General features: G+C 34.1%; 2 protein-coding genes across 4 annotated transcripts in view; both read left to right on the top strand.

The window, feature by feature from the left end:
- Nucleotides 1–16,893: 16,893 nt before the first annotated feature.
- The window catches only part of LOC128992524 (nuclear pore complex protein Nup214), a 38,813-nt gene continuing 33,689 nt past the window's right edge, over nt 16,894–22,017 (top strand). The window contains exons 1-5 of one of the 3 annotated variants that reach the window (XM_054416142.1): nt 16,894–16,915; nt 19,058–19,120; nt 20,126–20,264; nt 20,863–21,059; nt 21,725–21,897. In XM_054416142.1, the coding sequence (XP_054272117.1) occupies nt 19,082–19,120; nt 20,126–20,264; nt 20,863–21,059; nt 21,725–21,897 (548 nt within the window). In that variant the 5' untranslated portion in view covers nt 16,894–16,915; nt 19,058–19,081. Of the gene's footprint in view, nt 16,916–16,966; nt 16,985–17,132; nt 17,153–19,057; nt 19,121–20,125; nt 20,265–20,862; nt 21,060–21,724; nt 21,898–22,017 lie in introns of those variants that run through there. The other 2 variants (XM_054416144.1, XM_054416143.1) reach the window with 2 other exon arrangements.
- The window catches only part of LOC128992528 (uncharacterized), a 154,895-nt gene continuing 150,572 nt past the window's right edge, over nt 17,695–22,017 (top strand). Inside the window, exon 1 of the mRNA XM_054416149.1 lies at nt 17,695–17,723. Coding sequence (XP_054272124.1) covers nt 17,710–17,723 — 14 coding nt within the window. The 5' untranslated portion in view covers nt 17,695–17,709. The remainder of the gene's footprint in view (nt 17,724–22,017) is intronic.

The following is a 22,017-nucleotide window of genomic DNA, read 5'->3' as shown; positions in this document are numbered from 1 at the left end:
ACTGAACAAAGGAAAAATATGTGTGTTATAACATTTTGGATCTATGGTATTGCGTTTTAAACCATAATAAAAGCTAAAATACAATTTAAGAGTGTTACTGAGAGAAAGTCACGTGACCCTGTAATTTTTCTACCTTTTTTCTATCCCACCAACACATCTTACGCTAGTTCTAGCCCGTAACAGTTGAACACAATATTTCAGGCAAGTCCTAGATCGTACTAAGAAATAATGTACGGACAAAACTCTAATTTTATTTATATAGAAGATGTCTCGTGTTCACATAATCTCTCAGTGAACTGATAATTTGTCACTTAGTAATGCTATCATACTTCATTTAAATATTGATATCAGTAAACCAAACTATGAACATCGGTTTTTATATGTAATTGTTTTGGCAGAGCTTTGCTACTGCTAAAAAAAAGAAGTTTCCCTACTTCTATTTATTTCAAACTAATTAATAAAACAAATAATAAATAAACATGCCTTTATTTATCAAGCCGTTCTCTCAAATTAGTTGAGACAAAGTTTGACATTAAACATTTCGAATCATCCGTGTTAAACTTGGTGTGTAATAATATCAAATGTTAATAAAAATATCTTATGGTACTCCTTATATACTGTATAATACGTGAAGGTGATTTCTACGAAACACCACTCCTCCGTTAATAATGGGTGGATTTTTAAAAACGATGTGTCAAAATGAATCGACATAATTCAGTTAGTCTATATAATTTTAAGTACTCGGACTCCTTTTACCATCGGTACAGAAAACATACTACTATCTGATTGGACCGTTAATACCCTCTAACATTGAACCAAAGTATGCCCAACTTTATGTATACGACGTAAACACAGCTGTTACTTACAGAATGGGCCACAATCCGTGAAATGCGAACAACTGCAGATGCTTGATCTAAGTGAATCTATCTATATATTAATAGGCAAGCATGTTTCTTTAAAACCTTTTTTCTCAGCTCGTGTGCATCGCAGGGAAAATCTACGCATACCGTTAGAAAGATATTTTTCTGTAGGTGTGCAGAAACCCTTTAAAAATTAAAATAGGCTCAGAAATAAGCACAAAAAATGAATTTGAAATTTGAATAAAATTAACATGGGCTTTATGGGTTGTCATGCTGGTGACGAAATAACAACGAAATATAAACAGAAAATCAAAACAAATAGAAGAAATGCCAATCACATGTTTTATTTACAGTGTGGGGTGAAAATAGAGAAGTCTGTACATTATATATTTTTGGTCGAGTTTCGACCACTGGACGACCTCTAGTATATATTAATAGGCAAGCATAAATCTATATGTAAAGCCAAAAGTACCCATGAACTTTTGAGAAAACTACAAGTCACACCCCCATAAACCATAAACTTAAAATGTTCGTCATGACGAGAAAAACCTTGCGCAAAACTATCCATTATTTCATAAATCACCCTTTAAGGTCGTAATTGCTTTCCAAAGGGAACTTTCCTTATACATAATGTTAAAAAAACCTCAGCTGTCCTTATTTGTATGTTATTCTTTCAATGTATTTCCTTATTAAAATCAGGTGTAATTATTTGTTTGTATTTCTGTATTCTGTTTTGTTTATTCAAGTTTAACTTAACCAATCAATAATTTTATTAATACTTATGAATTAAAACGGGGTGAAGCCCGTGGGTAACAGCTAGTATGCTTTAAAACCTTTTTTCTCAGCTTATGTGCATCGCAGGGAAAATCTACGCATACTGTTAGAAAGATAGTTTCCTGTGGATGTGCAGAATGCCTTTATAAATTAAAAAACATATAGGCTCAAAAATAAGCACAAAATTATAAGTGCTTCGCTCAATAATATAAATGGGGTATTTGCATTTTTGTGACGCTTAACAACACGCACACTGCGCCTCTGCGATGGAATCAAGCAGTAGTGAGGTAGTGAGTAGACACAGCAAAAAACCACCAACCGGGCGCTCAAAGGCTTGTACAATAGGAAACAATGCCATTGTTTGCGCATCCGCTGGTAACGCAAATATTTAGAGCTCGATATACTAGGAGCAGCACACTACTATAGCAGGGTTTATTGAAATCGTATTGGTGGATCTTTTGCAGTTAAACACTTTACCTGCTCTGGTTTAAAAAAAAATGCTAAATTTTTATAATTTTTTAGTAGTGATTTCTATATGTCCGCTATTTTACCAGTGTAAAGCAGATTAATCTATGATTTTATATAAGAAAAAATATCTGTTTGTTGAGAAGGCACGTTGTAACTTCAAAGGGATGTATATCCGTTTTTGATTTTTCCTTCGTCTTGTCGCGTCAGTTCATATCGTACATATGTACTTCTGTGCAAATGAATAACCCTCTATCATAGTTTTGAGAAATTGGTTGTGGGGTTACTGTTAAAGCTAAAATTCATTGACATGGGGGATGTCAGTTAGTTGTCTCAGCCTTATACATAGGCTACATAAAGTTGTCAATTAATCTCTCTACGTAATGTTAGGGGCTTACTCGTTTATATGGTCATGTGGCTTCTTTTGCAACAAATGATGCAAATAAAATAGCAATGTGGCATTTCCAAAAAGCAAAATAAATACTGTAAATTGTTTGTTACGTAAATATTAATTTGTCTGTATACGTAACTAGCCAAATTAATGCCAATCTATCTATCAAATATGACAATATGTATAATTTTACACTACTTTTTAATGAAACAGTATGTATTTCTTGTAATTTCAAGAAATACATAATGGTAATTTGTAGGAAATGTTATTCTCTTTCAGAATATCACGCTCCACTTTGGTCGATTTCCTCGCCATTTCAAAGTTATTTGCAAAAACGTTAAGCAACCTCCAAATGTATAGTAGTGAGAAAATACTGAATTAAAGATGTTGTTCTTAAGCTTTGTACAATTAAATCTACAGTTCTACTGAACCGATTTTATTAATTAATAGGTCATTGGATAACCTAATTTGTGAATACACTGTATTTGCAAATAATTATGAAAGTACTGTTGAGGTTGCAAGCAAGATCGTTTGGATATAAATCGATGATAAAAATAGAGTTACGTATCATTGATTGCAGATAGGTAATTATCGTTGATTCGTGATTCAGCAGTGTGCTTTAGGTAGTCCGATCTCAATAAACAATACAGTAGCTCAAATAAATCTGCGGTACGTCCTTAGTTGGCCAAAATTATGAAAATCGGTCGGGTAGAAGAGCTAACCCGACTCGGAAAAGAAAAACCAATTATTTTTATAGATGGTAATAATTGGTTTACCAGTATGTATAATCTAATCATACGAAACATGTGTTAATAATTCAACAGCTTATTGTTATCTAATTAATTTTTCTTTGATTAAATTTTCTACATTCTAAACATTCTAATGTTATGTGCTTAAACTGTACCATCTATATAATTAATACGCTACATGAAACTTTGTCGGTTGAACTCCTCCGCCATTTCTTAACCGATTTTATCCATTGACGTCTCATTGAAAAGATCGTGTCGCGTAGATTTGCAAACTGGCCTTACATTTTTTTTAAAGACCCTTGGGCTCTGCCCCAGTGGCTTTGAAAGTTCCCATGTTATCCTTATGAAGAACATAATTGTTTACATTTTGATCAGCTGTATAATTTAATTGCTGTTATTTATTTTTCAATTCAATGAAACGCATTGAGTTCATTTATTTACTATTTGAGTCTGTGTAAACATAACCCATAAGACGGATCGTGTTAGTATGGTTGTATGTTGTTGTATTAATAGTCAAAGGTTGTATCTTAAATTTGTGTATTTATCGTTGTTTTTTTTTTGTGTCGCTATGAAGGATCGGGTTAGCATGATTGTAACTAAAATTTTTGCATTTATCGTTGTTTTGTGTAGCTATAATTTGTTTATTTGTTGTTTTTTATCTTTTAAATGCCACCGACACGACGACAACGAAACATAGACAGGAGGCGTAATCGTGATAACGACCGCAGCTACAGAACAGTGGCGCGTAAAAGGCACAGTCAGCACCTGACCCTGGACAATCTCAACTATTAGGTTACAAATGCACCCCAAAACGACTTTTCGTTCTCAATTGATCCCCTATCAATGACCTGTGTTGCTTGTACAGCGAGGCATTTTGAGAAGGAGAAAACCGGCCGTAATGCTTTAGGTTTATCAATAACAAAGATAAACATGGACAACCTTATATGGCTATTTACACAGAAAATATTAGTATGTTTTCTGTGCTATAAGTCAAGAAATGATTGTCGAAAACATTAAAAAGCAACTCCAGGGTATGAAATATGATGCAATATTTACAGGAAACGTTGATAAATGTTATATAAATCGTGAATAGCTTTTTTTGTTACACGTTGATAATCTTTGAGTTGACTCTTTTAAACTCATTTTAAATATGACTGTTATTCGTTTTGAAATAACTCCTGTATTACTTTGCAATTGCTCGAATTCGAGCAACATGTGCACTAGTTAATATTAGTGAGTAAAGTGGTGTATGGATTTCATAACCATTATTTTACTAGAGACCGTTGTGTTTAACCATAACGGGCACTGTTGCTAGTAGATCTATAAAGCAGTTCCTTTGCTTCCTTCATTAGATATAAAATATGGACTAACAAGATTGGGTAACATTTAATTGCGAAGCATTCGTTTTGGCTTGAAACTGTCAGATATTGTATTTGCGAAGGTTTATATGTATTCCTATACAGTAATAGTTTTCCCAGCATATCTGGAAAAGTGCACACTAAATATGGAAACCAACTCCTGTTCTGAATTTAAGAAATTTCTACTAAGATTCCCGTACGTAGAATGGGCACCAGCTACCTAATTCCAAATCAACTAATTATTATTTATTATTTAATTATCGTCTTCAAATTAAGTGATGGTTGCTCTTAAAATAATAAATTTAACATAAGCAAATCCATATATCTATACTTATTTAATACGCAAGCAGGTTTTTTGTGACAATTACTCCTCAGAAACTACTGAACCGATTGACATGTTTTTGGTGTCATTGGAAAGACCGTAACGTGAAGTTGTGCAGGAAACTTTCTTTTAGGGAAATAATTAGAGAGTGAGGCCCTGGAGCCCTTTAAAGTTTCGTATTTCTCCATAAGATTAACATGGTAATAAACACAAAAAACCACCATGCTCATGTAGGGTGTGTTTTGTTGACATTGTTATGCAACTCCAACTGTTGTCAGAAATTAAAAGTGAGAAAAAGAAAATATGTGAATTGAAAACAGTCAATAAGTTTGCTAATTTAACAGTTTACTACAAACATTTACTGACTTTGTTGAAATGAAATATCTAGAGTCGATTTGCAAACTATGTAAACATAGGAAAGTAGTAAAACACCACCAAGGAGTAGAAATAGAAATAATGTTTTTTTTCGTTTATAATCGTTATTATAGACAACCTAATGCGGCTATGAGTAAGTCTATTTGTAGAAAACTCTAAAAAACAAGATCATCTTTTGAAAAATGATAAGATATTTACAAGAAATGTTGATTATATCGACCTGTTATGTACATATTGAGTATTTCCATAATCTTTGAGTCGAATCTTTTAAAGTCATCAGAAATTATGAATGTTATTCGTTTTAAAATAACGCCTGTAATACTTAGCAATTGCTCGAATTCGAGCAAGAGGGACACTAGTACTTATTTAATACGCAAGCAGGATTTTTGTGACAATTACTCCTCCGAAACTACTGAACCGATTGACATGTTTTTGGTCTCATTGGAAAGAGCGTAACGTGAAGTTGTGCAGGAGACTTTCATTTTAGGGGAATAATACCTTTTTATTGTTATCTTGCAAATACTGTCATGGCATCCACTTAACCCATAAGGCCCATGTTAAATTTCTAAAAGTTTAAATTCACATAGGGAAAACCCCCGTGGTCCGATTTGTTCCATTTCAGATTTATACCTTCCCGTGGTTGGGTACTATGACTGTGCTAAATTTCATGCAGATCGCTTCAGCCGTTCATGAGGAGTATTTGTAAAACTAAAGCAGGAGTGTAGTATAAGAGCTTCGCTCCGTTCAAAAAGGTAAACAAAAGTTGTAACATGTGTTTACAAATAAATCATCTAAACTAGCACATTGCAAAATAGAGAACAAAAGGGGAGAACAATCGGATTGATACCGTTGAGCATTATTTGCTACAAAATGTATAACCAATAAGGATTATGCACCATTGGCTTTTGATGATACAAGTAGACATTTTTCATTTACGTGAACCAGACGTACAATTTACTTTGAATACTGCACATAGGGATTCCAAATTATGTGAACCAAATATATCATTAACTTTGGATACAGCAATTAGACATTACATTAACGTGAACCAGATGCATTATTGACTTTAGATACTGGAAGTATAGATATCCCATTTACAAGAAACAGAGACATTGACTTTGATACTACAAGTAGACATCCGATTGACGTGAACCAAATGTATCATTAACTTTGGATAGGTACTGCAAGTAGACATTCCATTAACTTGAACCAGGCGTGCCATTGACTTTAGATACTGCAAGTAGACATGTAATTTATGAGAACCAGATGAACCATCGACTTTAAATACTGCAAGTATACATTTCATTTGCGTGAACCAAATGTGCCATTGACATTAGATACTTCAAGTAGACATTTAATTTATTAGAACCGGATAGACCATTGACTTCGGATACTGTAAGAAGACATCCCCTTTACATATAACACATTTGGGTTCTGCAAGTAGACATTCCATTATTTATGTGAATCATACATACCATTGACTTAGGATTCGTTAAGGAGACATCTCATTACGTGAACCAAATGTACCATTGACTTTGGATACTGCAAGTAGACATTCCATTATTTATGTGAATCATACGTACCATTGACTTAGGATTCGTTAAGGAGACATCTCATTACGTGAACCAAATGTACCATTGACTTTGGATACTGCAAGTAGACATTCCATTTACTTGAACCAAAATGTGCCATTTGCATTGGATACATCAATAGACATTTAATTTATAAAAACAATTTATATATTATTTAATTATCGTCTTCAAATTAAGTGATGGTTGCTCTTAAAATAATAAATTTAACATAAGCAAATCCATATATCTATACTTATTTAATACGCAAGCAGGTTTTTTGTGACAATTACTCCTCAGAAACTACTGAACCGATTGACATGTTTTTGGTGTCATTGGAAAGACCGTAACGTGAAGTTGTGCAGGAAACTTTCTTTTAGGGAAATAATTAGAGAGTGAGGCCCTGGAGCCCTTTAAAGTTTCGTATTTCTCCATAAGATTAACATGGTAATAAACACAAAAAACCACCATGCTCATGTAGGGTGTGTTTTGTTGACATTGTTATGCAACTCCAACTGTTGTCAGAAATTAAAAGTGAGAAAAAGAAAATATGTGAATTGAAAACAGTCAATAAGTTTGCTAATTTAACAGTTTACTACAAACATTTACTGACTTTGTTGAAATGAAATATCTACTGCAAGTATACATTTCATTTGCGTGAACCAAATGTGCCATTGACATTAGATACTTCAAGTAGACATTTAATTTATTAGAACCGGATAGACCATTGACTTCGGATACTGTAAGAAGACATCCCCTTTACATATAACACATTTGGGTTCTGCAAGTAGACATTCCATTATTTATGTGAATCATACGTACCATTGACTTAGGATTCGTTAAGGAGACATCTCATTACGTGAACCAAATGTACCATTGACTTTGGATACTGCAAGTAGACATTCCATTATTTATGTGAATCATACGTACCATTGACTTAGGATTCGTTAAGGAGACATCTCATTACGTGAACCAAATGTACCATTGACTTTGGATACTGCAAGTAGACATTCCATTTACTTGAACCAAAATGTGCCATTTGCATTGGATACATCAATAGACATTTAATTTATAAAAACAGAAAGACCATTGGATTTAGATAGGTACTGCAAGTATACATCTCATTAACGTGAACCAATTGTACCATTGACTTGGGATACTGCAAGTAGACTAGACATCCCGTTTACGTGATATAAATGCACCATTGACACTGGATACTGCAAAGAGACATCTCATTTACGTTAACCAAAAGGAGCATTGACTTTGGATACTGTAAGTATACTTCCCATTTACGTATAACAAATGAAGCATTACCTTTGGGTTCTGCAAGTAGACATTCCATTGTTTATGTGAACCAAACGTACCACTGAATAAGAGGATTCAACCAGGAGATGTCTCAATTACGTGAACTAGATTTAGCATTGACTTTGGATACAGCAAGTAGACATTCCATTTACATATAACAGACGTAGCATTGACTTAAAAAATCTAAATACTATACAATCCGATGTGTAACTGACTGGGGATACAAATTCTAGACCACTTCTAGATGAGCTAGAGACTTGAAATTTTCGGTGGTTGTAGGTCTAGTGCCCAAACCACCCATAAAATTCCAAAAAGTCGCATTTTCAAATTTTAACCCCCCCGAAAATTCGAATTCCCCCCCCATGTTATTCTTATGGGGAATAACATTAAAAATGGCCGACTTTCGTGTTCCCATCTGAACCACTTAGAAACGTGCTAGAGACTTCAAATTTGCGTAGTATTGTAGTAAAAGATCTTACATTACCGGTGGAATATGCAAAAGTCCCATTTTCAAATTTTAACCCACCCAAAAATCCAAAACGGCGGACCTCTGAAAACGAAAAAACACTTTTTTTTCAACCGGATGTAGCTCGAAAACGGTAAGAGCTAGAAAAGATTTGACAGTATATCCAGGAACAGGAATTAAATTTTCTACAAAACCCTCTTAGGCGTTTTCAGAAAATCGCACTCCTTAAGCTTCAAAAAACGCCCTACTTTCAAAATTTTGAAAATCTTTTTCAAATTTTTATCGGTTTTTGCTATGTTTTCGTACCTAAATAATTATTTTTTGCAAATATTATTAATGTTTCGTATTCTCCTTAGTTTACTTTACATTTCACCCTTTACATGTATTTTCGTAACTTTACTCCTTGACCCCCAAAAACTTAATTTTAATGTGAAAATTTGATTGGTTTTTACCGGTTTTACCAGCCCCATGTTATCCTTATGGAGAATAGCTATGTAATTTTAATACTTTGGTATGCTCATCTGTAATTATATACATCATCATCAGTAATTATATACTTGAATATCTACTATAATCTATTTACTTCATATAATACTTTACTATTATCAACTTATTAACTTATCAATCTCCTCTAATAAATTCATGAAATCGTTATTACTTTAATGTCGATTTTTACTATAACGAACCCTTCTCTCCTCATATTATTACTTCCTTTGACCAAAAACTCAATTGTAAAAATACTTGACTAACATACTCACTTACCGCAACTTAAAAAATGATTTTTTTATGAGGTGTTCCTTAAGCTAGAAGTTATCTTACTCAAAGTTAACTTATATAACTTAATATTGACGGTTTCACTTCTTGCTTTGTTACAACTTAACTCTAATCTACTAATGACGACTAACAGCTAGGGGGCCTGGGGGCGGAGCCCCCAGCGAGCCAAAGGCGAGTTATTAATATACTTGCTCCGCTCAATATTGCAAGCATACAACTGCATTGCACACCTAGTATATATAGATGATGATGATGATGATATTTTGTTCTGCATCATCTGATGTTTTGCAATATAACGATCAATTACGAAATCTTTGGAAAATCTGAATACTACAATAACTCTTAAAATAATTTCTTATCGAATTATCTTATATCTATTGTACGTGTTGGTACAATAGATATAATTGTACTGAGATATAATTACCAGGATTACTATATATTTAGCTAAGTAAATTCCCTCACCTCATCACATCAGTAAGCCTCTCTATGAGTGATTTTGATCTTTTTAAACCATGGATCTTTCATATAACGTAACACACTAAAGAAATTTACACAGTTAGTTCTTGAGGGTGTAAAACTCTCTAGCCTCTACTCCTCTGTAGAGGTAAAAGAAACTTACGAAAACCTTGACCAAACAAAATTTACTTCAAAGGGGGGAATGTAACTAGGGTAGAGTACTCACTAGGTGGAGGACCTCTAGGATCGTGGAATAAGTGAACACCAGTTCCAGTATAATAATTATGATTTAATAAAAATAACTAAATGTGCACACATAAAATAAGTACATAAAATGAAGATAATTGTTATACAGTGATATTATTATTATTCAGAATAGAAAAATTACAAATAAAATTGAAATAATATAAATGACTATTTAGAGCCTATTTTGTTTTTATACTCTGTTTCTTGTATAAGGATATTTAAAGAAAATTTCCCTTAACACTTAAATTGTATTTAAAATTTCTTTATACAAAATGATAAGAAATAAAATATTTCCCTTGAGACTTAAATGTTATTAGTTATATGAATCGTAAACACTTAAAACATTCTAAGCTAAATTAAACCCAATATTTACATACAAGTTAGTTCATCCCTCTGATAATATATATTAACTAAACATACATTTAAAATACGTGCTTACGTGGTTAACACCCTAATTTTCAATTATTTACTCATATTTGAAATTGCCTCTATTATTATATACACGTCTATATTAATAGTCTAACTAACAGGTTTATTTATTTGGATTCGTTTTGAATCCTGTTTTATTCAAACTTCAAAATTGCTCTTGTTTAGGTTGACCCCTTTTAGTTTAATTGAGGGATGAAGTTTATATGAATTTTAAAGTAACTCTACTTCGTCTGCCCTATTTTTATATATTTACTTTATCTTTCTTATAGTTTATTTATTTCATTTATATATAGATTTTGTTATATCTTATGGAGTTTCTCCTTAACATTTAAGTTGTGCACGCTACCAATTGAGTGAAGATATTTGGACATACCACAAGACGAGGCAGTTGGGCAACGATTGGAAGGTTCCCCGGGGCGTTCCTTTGGTCACAGAAAACGTACTACTATGACCTACTACTACGTACCTATAACCCTATGGTTATAGTAGTACGTTTTCTGTGCTTTGGTGCGGGCGTAGACTCCGGGGTTGTTCGCTCGAGACTCAAGGGTTGATCCAAGCGTAGTCCTTCCTCTCGTCGTCGGTCGCTCGTCCTATGGGCCGTCCTCTTCGGGTTGCTTTGGTCCTTGGTAGCGTGGTAGTGTAGTGGTGCCTTTGGTCTTGAAGAATAGCCGTGGTTGTGTCCTCGTGATCTTGAGTCTGGTCGGGATCTTAATAGGTGCTTCAAACTACCCTGTTAAGTCACTGTCCCTACTCGATCCGGGACTCCCGACGGTTTCTTCTTTGAAGTGCTACTTCTTGAGACCTCTCCAAGACTGATTAACACTTTTCTTCCCCAAGACCTCCTTTCCCCTCCTGGATTATCGGTTCTTCCCCCCGATGTCTTCGGGAAACGCCTACCCTCCAATCATCGGTGGAATATCTTCGATCATCGTCCTCATTGGCTTCTCCCCTCATGACCAGCCTCCAGATGGCGTGGTGCTGACCGTAAGTAAAATTATTTCTTTATGCATGTAAAATTTCTCGGAATCGATGGGAACAATATTGTTTCTCGTCGATTGTTCCCATCGGTTACAATTTCTTCTACGATGCATTCCAGATCGAAATTCAATCTATGCCTGGCTTGTTCTCAGCCAGGTCTTTGCCCATGAGAACGTGACTTGAACTTGAGATCTTGCGATCATCTTTACTTTTCATTCCTATGAGGGGTCAGCGAACGTTTTGTATTGTTCATGAGTATGTAAAGAAAATGATTTAATAATTTAAATTTTTAATTTCCATATGTTTATAAGGGCATTTAACAACCGCGCAATTAATAAGTACTGTAAACCATATTACTGTAAAAGGCCGGTCTTTGTCACAAAAACATACTTCTTTGTATAAGGATTGTTATGTAAATGCAGTTGTCATCGTAATTTACAATTATTGATCTGTCTAAGTGTTATTTTTTCAATAAATGTAAATATCTTGTTTGGTAAACAAAGGATGTAATTGAATCTGTAAGTTAAGACAAGTATGCGAAAACTACAGTTTTCCATTAGCTCAAGCCTAAATTATATTGTATGTAATGTAGCTTGTTATATTTCGTTATTTTTGTCACGTAAAAACATTTAAATTCTGTATGATGTATAAACATAAAAAAATTTAACAACAAATTCATTTGAAAGTAAAGTTTAGACATTGGTACGGTCGACATTGGTACATTATCATTGGTGAAAATGCACATGCACATTAACATTAATGCGGCTATGTTCAGTTCAGTTCAGTTCAAAAATCTTTATTCACATAAAAAACATTTTTTTATACAAATATTCAACCATGTGTTGTAAAACACGTGTGGTTGAAAAACTTAACACTGTCTTGAGTAGGTTCATTTTATTTTAACTGTCTTTTTTATGTTTAACTTTAAATTCACTGTCACTGATACCTTATATCTAATTAGATTTTTCTCAAACACTTATGGTTCATCCCTTCACTGGCTATTCACTCTTACATACTATTTTATATTTACAAATCGTTTAACGGTATATGCTACATTCGATAATTAATTATTTCACTTTGTTTGATTGAGTTATTCTTTATCAATTCCTTTAATTTATTTTTATATAATTCAATTTTCAAATCCTGCATATTTTTGAGTACTCTAAAATTAAAGTTGAAACATTTTACTACTTTATGGTAACACTGTAACCTGCTTGTGTCTTTCATAACAGGTGGTATCATAAGCATACCCTCAGTATAGTTTCTCGTACTCCTATTAATAACAACTGTTTGAAATAAACTAGTAAACTTTTTATCCTACTAATATTATAAATGAGAAAGTTTGGATGTATGGATGTATGGATGGATGTATGGATGTATGTTTGTGACAAGTGAACGCGAAAAATACTGGTCGGATTGGGCTGAAATTTGGCATGATGATAGCTCACATTCCCGATTAACATATAGGCATATTCTTAGTTCAAAAATCCTTTCGGGCTCCGCCCCAGTGGCTCTGGAGTTTCCCATGTTAACCTTATGAGAAATGGAATTATTGAATCTTAACAGCTGTTTCAATTAAACAAGTTGGTTCTGTTCTATGATGTTCAATGGCATTAAAGTTACAAGGATTACCAACAGGGTGCAGCACTATTATTTCTTTTACATTTATGACAACAGCTAATTTGCAACCAAAAGGTGAGTGAGAGTAGCGAACGAACTTCAACCTGGAGGCGAGTTAGCGTAGCGAACGAGCTAACCTGAAGGCAAGTGAGTGCAGCGAACGAGCTCCAACCTAAAGGTGAGTGAGCGTAGCGAACAAACTTCAACCAGGACGTGATTGAGCCATGCGAACGAGATAATCTTGAAAATTAAGAAGTTAAACGGGACAGAGCCCGCGGGTTACAGCTATTTGAATATAAATATATCTTCTCTAGCTGCATTACGTCCAAGTACTGAAACAGTGGTGCAGCTGAGTCAAATTTCTTTACACCACAAATAGTTTTTAATGTAAGCTTTTGCATTATTACAATTGGTTTAAGTATTGTTGAAAACGTCCCTCCCCAATTAATTAAACCATACTTAAGAGTAGATTCAAACCAGGATAAATAGCGTTCTAAGAAGTTTAGGAGTAATAAACTGTCTCAAATGAAAGAAATTATAGTTAATTTTTCTACGTTTTTTACATAGTTGATTAACATGTGTATGCCATTTTAAATCTGAATCTATATGAAGGCCAAGATACTTGACCGAATCAACAAAATTTATTTTTGTACAGCAACAATCACGAAAACAAGTAACTAAATGACAACGTAGATCGATCTCTTCTTTCAACGACTCTGTCAAATGAGGTTTGTAAGTAAATATCATTGCATTAGATTTAAAAGTATTGACGATTAATTTGTTTCTTATCACCCAATTTGATATTACGTCCAAATCATTATTAATTTTCATCCTCAGTAAATCATAATTGTTAGCACTGCATACTAAAGATGTATCATCAGCAAAAGCATATATCTTCGATTTTAAATCCATTGATAACATGTCATTAATATAAATTGTGAATAAAATTGGTCCAAGCACTCCCCCTTAAGGGACGCCAAGCCTTTGAGAACATACATCTGAGTAAACGTTTTTTATCTTAACCATCCGTTTTCTTTCATTTAAAAAAGTCTCAAACCACTTAAAACTATTTCCCTGAATTCCATATAACTTTAGTTTATGTAATAATATGTCTTGATTAACTGAGTGAAATGCCTTAGTAAAGTCAAGATAAACTCCTATTGTTGGTTTACGCTCATCAACATGATTAACTATCTCGCTTATATGTCTTTCAACTGCTAGGTCAGTATTTTTACCTTTCATGAACCCAAATTGATTATTTGAAAATAAATTGTTATCTGAAAAATATTTAACTAATTGGCTTTTCACACAAGTTTCTAACAGCTTAGCAAAGGTATTTAAAAGTGATCGGTCGGTAATTATTCATTTGCAATGGATCAGCTGCCTTATATACTGGAACAATGAGTGCTGTTTTTAGACTAGAAGGAAAGTAACCTAGCTTTATACATAAATTAAAAATGTGACGTAATATTGGGACAAAAATCTTAACATTTTCTTTTATAGTATTTATGGAAATACCATCAAAGCCAACAGACTGTTTATTTGGTTTGCTTAAGATTAAACTTTCTAATTCTACCTCAGTAATTTCAGATAAACGTAACCTTGAGCTGCACGCTAGACCGATATCCGGCATGGCGGGGAATCCCGGCCCATACAATTCTCTAATCAGCTTATCCGGCATACCAGTAAAATTGTTATTGAATGAGTCAGCAACTATTTTTTCATTACCCTCAACCTGTACAATTTCATCATCTATATTAATCGATGTTAGTTCATTTTTTGACTTTCTCATAATAGATTTGCATATATTCCAATAAGACTTTGATGCAGCCCTTTACTGCTTCAATTTTAGATGAGTAATAATTAATTTTTTCCCGTCTTTTCAAATTAGAACATTCTCTAGAGAGTTCTTTATATCTATTAAACAAATGTATGTCATAGTGCTTTTTCAATCGAGAGTGAAGTCTGTTTTTTCATTTATCTTTTTAATTAGTGTGTCCGATATCCATGGAGTTCGATGCCTATTTTTACTGTTAATAGGCCTTAAAAAACTTGATTGCTCAATACATTTATTATAAATATCGTAAAAAACTGTTAGAGATTTATCAACATCCTCACAATCAAACACTGGCATCCAGCTCACTTCAGCCAACCTTCTTTTTAAAATTGAATGATCTACAGCCTTGACAAACTCCTCTTTCAAAGCACTATCACAACTTGTTACGCAATTTACATTAACTCCAGCATGATCAGTAAAGTCATAGTTTTCTAAATTACTATGAAAAATTAAATTAGTTTTACTTCTGATGAATACATGGTCTAAACACTTTACCCAATTTTCTCTCCCCCAAGTTGGCTCATTTATAAACGACTCAAAACCAAAAGAGTTCATTATACTTAAATAATCAATGACACTGTTATTTTGTTCTAAAATGCATAAATTTATATCTCCTAACATAATAGCTGTGTTTTTACAATTACTCAAAATACGTTGCAAATCATTGCGGAAAAAATAAAAATCATATTTATAGTTTCTATACAAAGCTATTAAGTCAATTTCAAAAGGTTTATCATTTATGGTAAAAACTAATGTCAGTTTAATTAATTCAACTTCACGTGACTGAAAGCGTTCATAATTTAAAGTTAAATGATTAGAAATATAAATTACCACTCCACCAGTCTATGTGTATAAGTTGAGACACGTTTGTAGAAAACACTAAAAAGGCAATCTTCTAAACAATTTTAAAATATTTACAACTTTAATTATATAGAAATGTTCATAACACAGTAAGTAATTCCATTAGTTGCATAAGCTTTTACGTGAGTCTTTTTAATTAATTGAAAATTAAGTCTGTAATAACTCTTAAAATAGCTCCTGTACCGGTACTTGATAATTGCTTGATTTCTAGCAACGAGTACACAAGTTAAAAATTCAACAATGCATTAACATAACAAGCTCTCTTTCACGCTGCAAGACTAGTAAACGGCAGAAGTAAGGCAGAACGGCAGAACTGCGGTATTGGTTTACCATACACGCCTGCAACGATGCGCTGCAAACCGCGCGACGAGTAGCTAAATGAACCGTAGAGTAAGTGAGCCTTCTAATATTTGTAGAGGGTTCACTTACTCTACAGATCATTGTGCCAATGAACTGTAGAGTAAGTGAGCCGTCTTCTATTTGTGTAATAGTTATCATGAAATAGGCTCGTATAGTATACGAGCCTACTCCTGTAATTTATTTAAATTCAGTATTTTGGCTCGTATACTATACGAGCTTATTCCTGAATTATTCAAGAATTCATACGCTTGGCTCATAGGCACAATGATCTGTAGAGTAAGTGAACCCTCTTAATTTATTTGATATTTTTGATCGGCTCGTATAGTATACGAGCCTGTAGTGCAAGTGAACCTTCAATATTATTTACGAAGCTCGTATAGACTATGATTTGTAGAGTAAGTGAGCCATGTGTTTTAAGAATTACATATTTGGAGGCTCATTGTGTCAATGATTCGTAGAGTAAGTGAACCCTAACCTCCAGTACTCGTCCTCCCTCACTTTTAGTATTAGCAAAGATTACATATAGCATATGTAATCTTTGGTATTGTATTAGTTATAGTTGCCAAGTTGCCTCGCTCTGGCTCGAGTCGTCAGTTTTAATTTTCTTTTCTCTCAGTTTCAGTTTCGTTTCAGTAGTTCGTTCAGTTCCAGTTGTTCAGTTCAGTTCATCAGTTGGAGTTGACTGTTGTTGTGTAATTTATGTGTCTGTTTCTGTTAGGTTAGTATTTAAGTTAAGTTAGTGAAAATTGAGTGTTGTGTTTATGGTTTCAAGTCAAATTTAGGCTAGGTATTATCATGATTTATCTATGGTATTATTTACAAATTTCAGTCATGTGAATTGTGGTCGGCTTAAGCCTAGATTTTCGCCGGATTGGTGATGATTAGGCCTATTCTAGGCCTACTTTGTTTACCGGTACCCAAGTTAACTTAGGCTATTGCGATTTCAGCAATTTTGGTAAGTTAGAGCCTAGGTAGGGTAGGGCCGGGCTGCACTTTACTTTAGGTCCTACACTCATTTGAATGAAAATATCAATTATTCGATTGTTTCATTCGATATATCGTTTGGTTAGTTAGGTTAGGTTAACCTTACCTAAGTTACCTAACTAACCTAACGATATATCGAATGAAACTATTGATTAACCCTCCGAATGTTAAGTGTCGCTTAATCGACGCACAACACACCCGCCGTGGTGTTATGCGTCGCTTTTGTGACACACAAAAATCGTTTACGGCGAAGGCTCTGGGACTGACTGAATCAGATTGAACTGGATCGAGATTGGTGTCGTTGTTTTCGGCAGATTCTGAGCTTTCTGCTGATGTCTGTTTCTAGACGCTTTTCATTTTAGTTCCGAAAATATTGTAGCAGACAGGTGACGTGCGTATTTGTAAACAACTTGGTTAACCTCGCACCGATGACCGATGTGTTTTATTACGTTTTAGTGTTAAAAATCAAAAGTAGTGATATACGTGGTGCATTATAAGAATATTTAAGTGATTTTTAAGGGCTGGTTGATGATCCTGAAGAAGTAGGTAGTGATATTGATGTAAATTATCAGCCAGATTCCTAGCTATGGTTAGGCTATGCATTCTTAGCTAAACGCTATGTACGAAATCTGTTTTTTGCCCATAACTTATTTATTTGCAAACCTACTTCCTTACATTATATTTTTTTTAACCCTTTGAGTGCCAACGTCCGGGGAACCGGACTTTTTAAAACGAGCCAAAAGTGCCGACGTCCGGCCGACCGGACGTTTTTAGAACGAGCCAAAAGTGCCAACGTCCGGCTGACCGGACGTTTCGTAATGATCGAACAGTTGTCATACAACAGAATGGATACTTGGATTCTTTTAACCCATATATTAACATTGAGTCGAAAGTTACTAGATGCGATACATCGATTTTCGTTGGTCGAAATATCGAAAATTCGATTTTTACAAAATTTTAACCTAAAAATCGCTAGATCGCGCTCGGCATTTTTAGCGCGACCTTTGGGAAAAATCATCGGCATTTTTTGAGCGTTACTTTTATTTCTCGCCTGGCACTCTAAGGGTTAAATATTTGTAGACCTATAGGCTAAATTATAACAATTTATTGAGCGCAAACATAAATTTTGTTCATTTATTTTATAATTTTTGAGAAATATTAACCCCACAAAAATTGTTGAACATTTTTTTTGTAATGTTTTATATGTTACATTGAAGCCCATAATTTCCCAAACAAAATGATATATAAAACAGTAAGTTATACTTTACATTGTTTTTAAGTTTCTAAGATACATTTTAATAAAACCCTGCGATTGCGCAATAAATGGGCGGACATTAAGACCAATACTATGGACACTTGGAGGGTTAATCGATATTTTCATTCGAATGAGTGTAAATTAATCCAATATATAGGCGGCCATTATTTTGCCCAAACAAGATTAGTTCTTAATCCTTTTCTCTAATACGAGCTAAGTTTAGGTCTAAGTTATGACTCAATTACTCGGTTATTGTATCAAGTATAACCTAGATTTATTGGCTATGTCTGTAATTTAAATGCTTTGAAAATATTAAAACAGATGGAATAGGCTAGGCCTATGGATCGTAAAGTAAAACAAAAATATCAATATAGGCCTACTTCAAAGGCTATCTAAAAAAAAACAACTATCAATAATAATGAGTGTGACTCCCCTTAACAGGAAAGTAGGCCTACCGTTAATTCTAATCTATCTCCAATAGGTTAAGGACTAGGCTAGGTTTTAGGTAGGCTATTTAAAAATTTCAGTTGTTAGGCTGTTAACGAATTATAATCTATTCATTGATATTAAAGCTTGGAATTGTTTTTTTTTGGTTTCATTCTAAGGAAATTTATTGTCTAGGACAAAGAAGTTTTTAAAATCACAATGACGACTGAACAAGCCCCAAATCCAAAGGAAACTCAGGTAAGTTCACATTTTGTTACCTAATTAGGTAGTTAGTTTGATTTATCTCTAGTAAATTTGTAGGCCTAGCCTTTTGTACAATGGAAAAGTTATGGCATTGACTTTTAAAGTAGACATATACCATCTATAGACCAATTTTCTCATGGCGCAACCGATTGAGTAAATTTTCATAGAAAATAGCGTGAATGAACCACTTGCAGGTGTGCTTTAGTCTATATTCTGCATTTTTTATTGACCTAACTAAAATTATAGCTTTTTCCTTTCAGTTTTTCTTAGTTAAAGTTTCTGTACGCAACAGAAAATCAGTAACTTAAGTTAACTTACATCACTTGATTTAACCACCCTAGAGCACAGAGATTAAAGCTATAGCCTAGAGAAAACTCACTCATGAGATGACCGTGTACAGCGTTAGTATGTTGTGCCGGAAATACACTTGGGTTGAACAAGGAAGAGCACAAGAGGCGAGCAATGTGCAGATATTCCTATCGCACAGGGTACAGGGTCTTCCTCCACTTTGAGTGTTGTAGTATGAGGGCAAGGGGGGGGGGGGGCGGTGTTGGACTTTGCCAGAGATAATGCTAGACACTAACTTAGGTACCGTAGCATTAAGTGAATCCTCTGCACCTTCTCTGTGACTACTGTCATTTTCATTCTAAAACTAGTAAAAAATTTTAACATGGGAATAGCATTTCCAGTTATATGGACTACAGTCAATCCTATTAGGCTAGGTCTACCATTGTTCAAATGGACATACCAAAGTGAAGAATTGTTATTACACACTTAATTTGTAAGTTACGTTTAAGATTATTGCACATGGTTTAACTTTCATTTTCGTTAAGAATGAATGTAACTTACACCCTCATTCAGAGGTGGGCCTACCTTGGTTCAGATTTTAATCTGTCAAATTTAAATAACATAGATTATTCAAGCCTGCAAATTAGCTGTATGAGTTGCCGTCAAATGTCGTTTGACTTTAATTTTCTTTGATAACACCTTATTTTACAGGAGTTTCAATTTAAACTGCTGGCTCGTCTGAGGCTGTTTAAAGAAAATCCTCAGCTGCCTTTAAAACAGTCACTCAGTTTGGTCGCCTCAGCTTCCAAATTCGGGCTAATCTTCGTTGGAACTACAACGGGATTTGATGGTAAGGAATTTAATCCAACTCATTTAACTAGGCTATAAAACATATCTTATGGTCAATTCGTCAATGTTTGCAATGTTTATTAGCCTATATACTTTTTGTAACGGGTGTAATACCACATTTCTTAACAAGAGGGTTGGTATATTTTATTTGCAATCATTGCTAAATGATTGTTGTTGCACAATAATTTCTTGCTATTTTATGAAACTAACTTAACTGATCTCTGACTTTTACATATTTATGTAATCTTCAAAATTTATTATTATACAGACCGATCCTGGCCGTCTGCTGATCTGTCCACGCCTAGACCAGTCTTGTACATTAGATGATCTTTTACAAGCGAATGACAAAGCCATATCGGTAGCTAATTTTTGGAATATCAAAGTCTAATTTCCGGACACGGAAAGTAAGTAAGTATGCAGACCGATTAACAATTTCTTTATTGGCTTTGCTAAAGTCACTAAAGACAATCACTCGGGCTACTCTGCCTTAGTTTGTAAATAATTTCCTTCTGTTGTCGAGTTGTACAGTTTTAATCTAGGTGATTTCGTATTTTAAGACCTAACCTGGATTCAAACGGTCTCTCCATTCCTTGTTTTAGTGATACAGACAGTTAGCGTCCTTGAAAAATGTGTGGGAATCAAGAAACCATCCACCGATGTCACGGATTTTCCTCGTCGTGCTATACAGCTTGGAGCCCAGCCGACACACCTAGACGTCAGTTGTGATGGAACGCTGTTGGCCGTCGCTTGTGCCGGAGCCATACGTATCTATGACACTACGTCCTTCACTTCCCAGGTAGACCAATGACTTTTTAGTTTTTTTTTTTAAATATTTTAAAGCAATGGACAGATTTGAAATCTTTTAAAGCAATGGACAGAGATACAACCCAACAGCTCCCAAACATATTAAATTGCTCGGAAAGTCATGGACATATTAGTTTTGTTCTGGATGTCCCCAAAACCGTATGGAATTTCGTAATCACTGGTTTTTATAATTTGTAATAAATGTCTTTTGAATGACAAGGTATGTTTTGGTGATCATAGTAAAGATTTTGTAGTTGAGACAGATTTTGATTATGATAAGTTAAGCTAGAGGCTGCAGTAAATTAATATAATTTTACTGTACTACAGGTAGCCTAATACGGAAACCGGAAACCATGTTTTTTATACTACATTCTGAATCAAGAAATCAAGATATTATTGCCTGTTACATAAATAAAGCTAAGCATAGGCTACCTCAAATCTCTCGTACAAACCATGAAACATTGTTTCTAATTAACTGACTGAGCAAAATGCAAACCGTGCTCAAACAGCAACTAAAGCAAACCGTTTTCAAAACAACCTGTGACAATTTTATTAGATGAAATAATTAAAAAAAAAATTATTAAGGTGGCGCTCTAAACAAAACAATATAATCACTTCTTAAAATTGCAATAGAATGACCCAGGAAATATGTTACAGTCAGAGAAGATGGTGCAGGAAGTGAGGGTAATGTCGGCAGTTCAGGCACTCAGTTGGAACCCTGGCATTGTCAACATGTTGGCTGCCGTCATGCAAGACGGCTCCGCCAACGTCTACGAGCTGAAGAACAACACGTTTGAGATCCACTCGATACCTCCGGAAGCTCAGGCCACGTAAGACGTTTTGTTGTATTCTAAATTGTTCACATTTACCGGGTATTTTTCAGAAGAGGGCCGTTACTTTTTAAGTTTAGGTTAGTTTATAGCTTTACTAACATGTTTTTTAATTTACTG

Source organism: Macrosteles quadrilineatus, unplaced genomic scaffold (assembly GCF_028750875.1).
Source record: "Macrosteles quadrilineatus isolate MER2022 unplaced genomic scaffold, UCM_ALF_1.0 Scaffold_4__1_contigs__length_99947679, whole genome shotgun sequence".
Taxonomy (NCBI): Eukaryota; Metazoa; Arthropoda; class Insecta; order Hemiptera; family Cicadellidae; genus Macrosteles; species Macrosteles quadrilineatus.
This window is presented reverse-complemented; position numbering and strand designations above follow the sequence as displayed.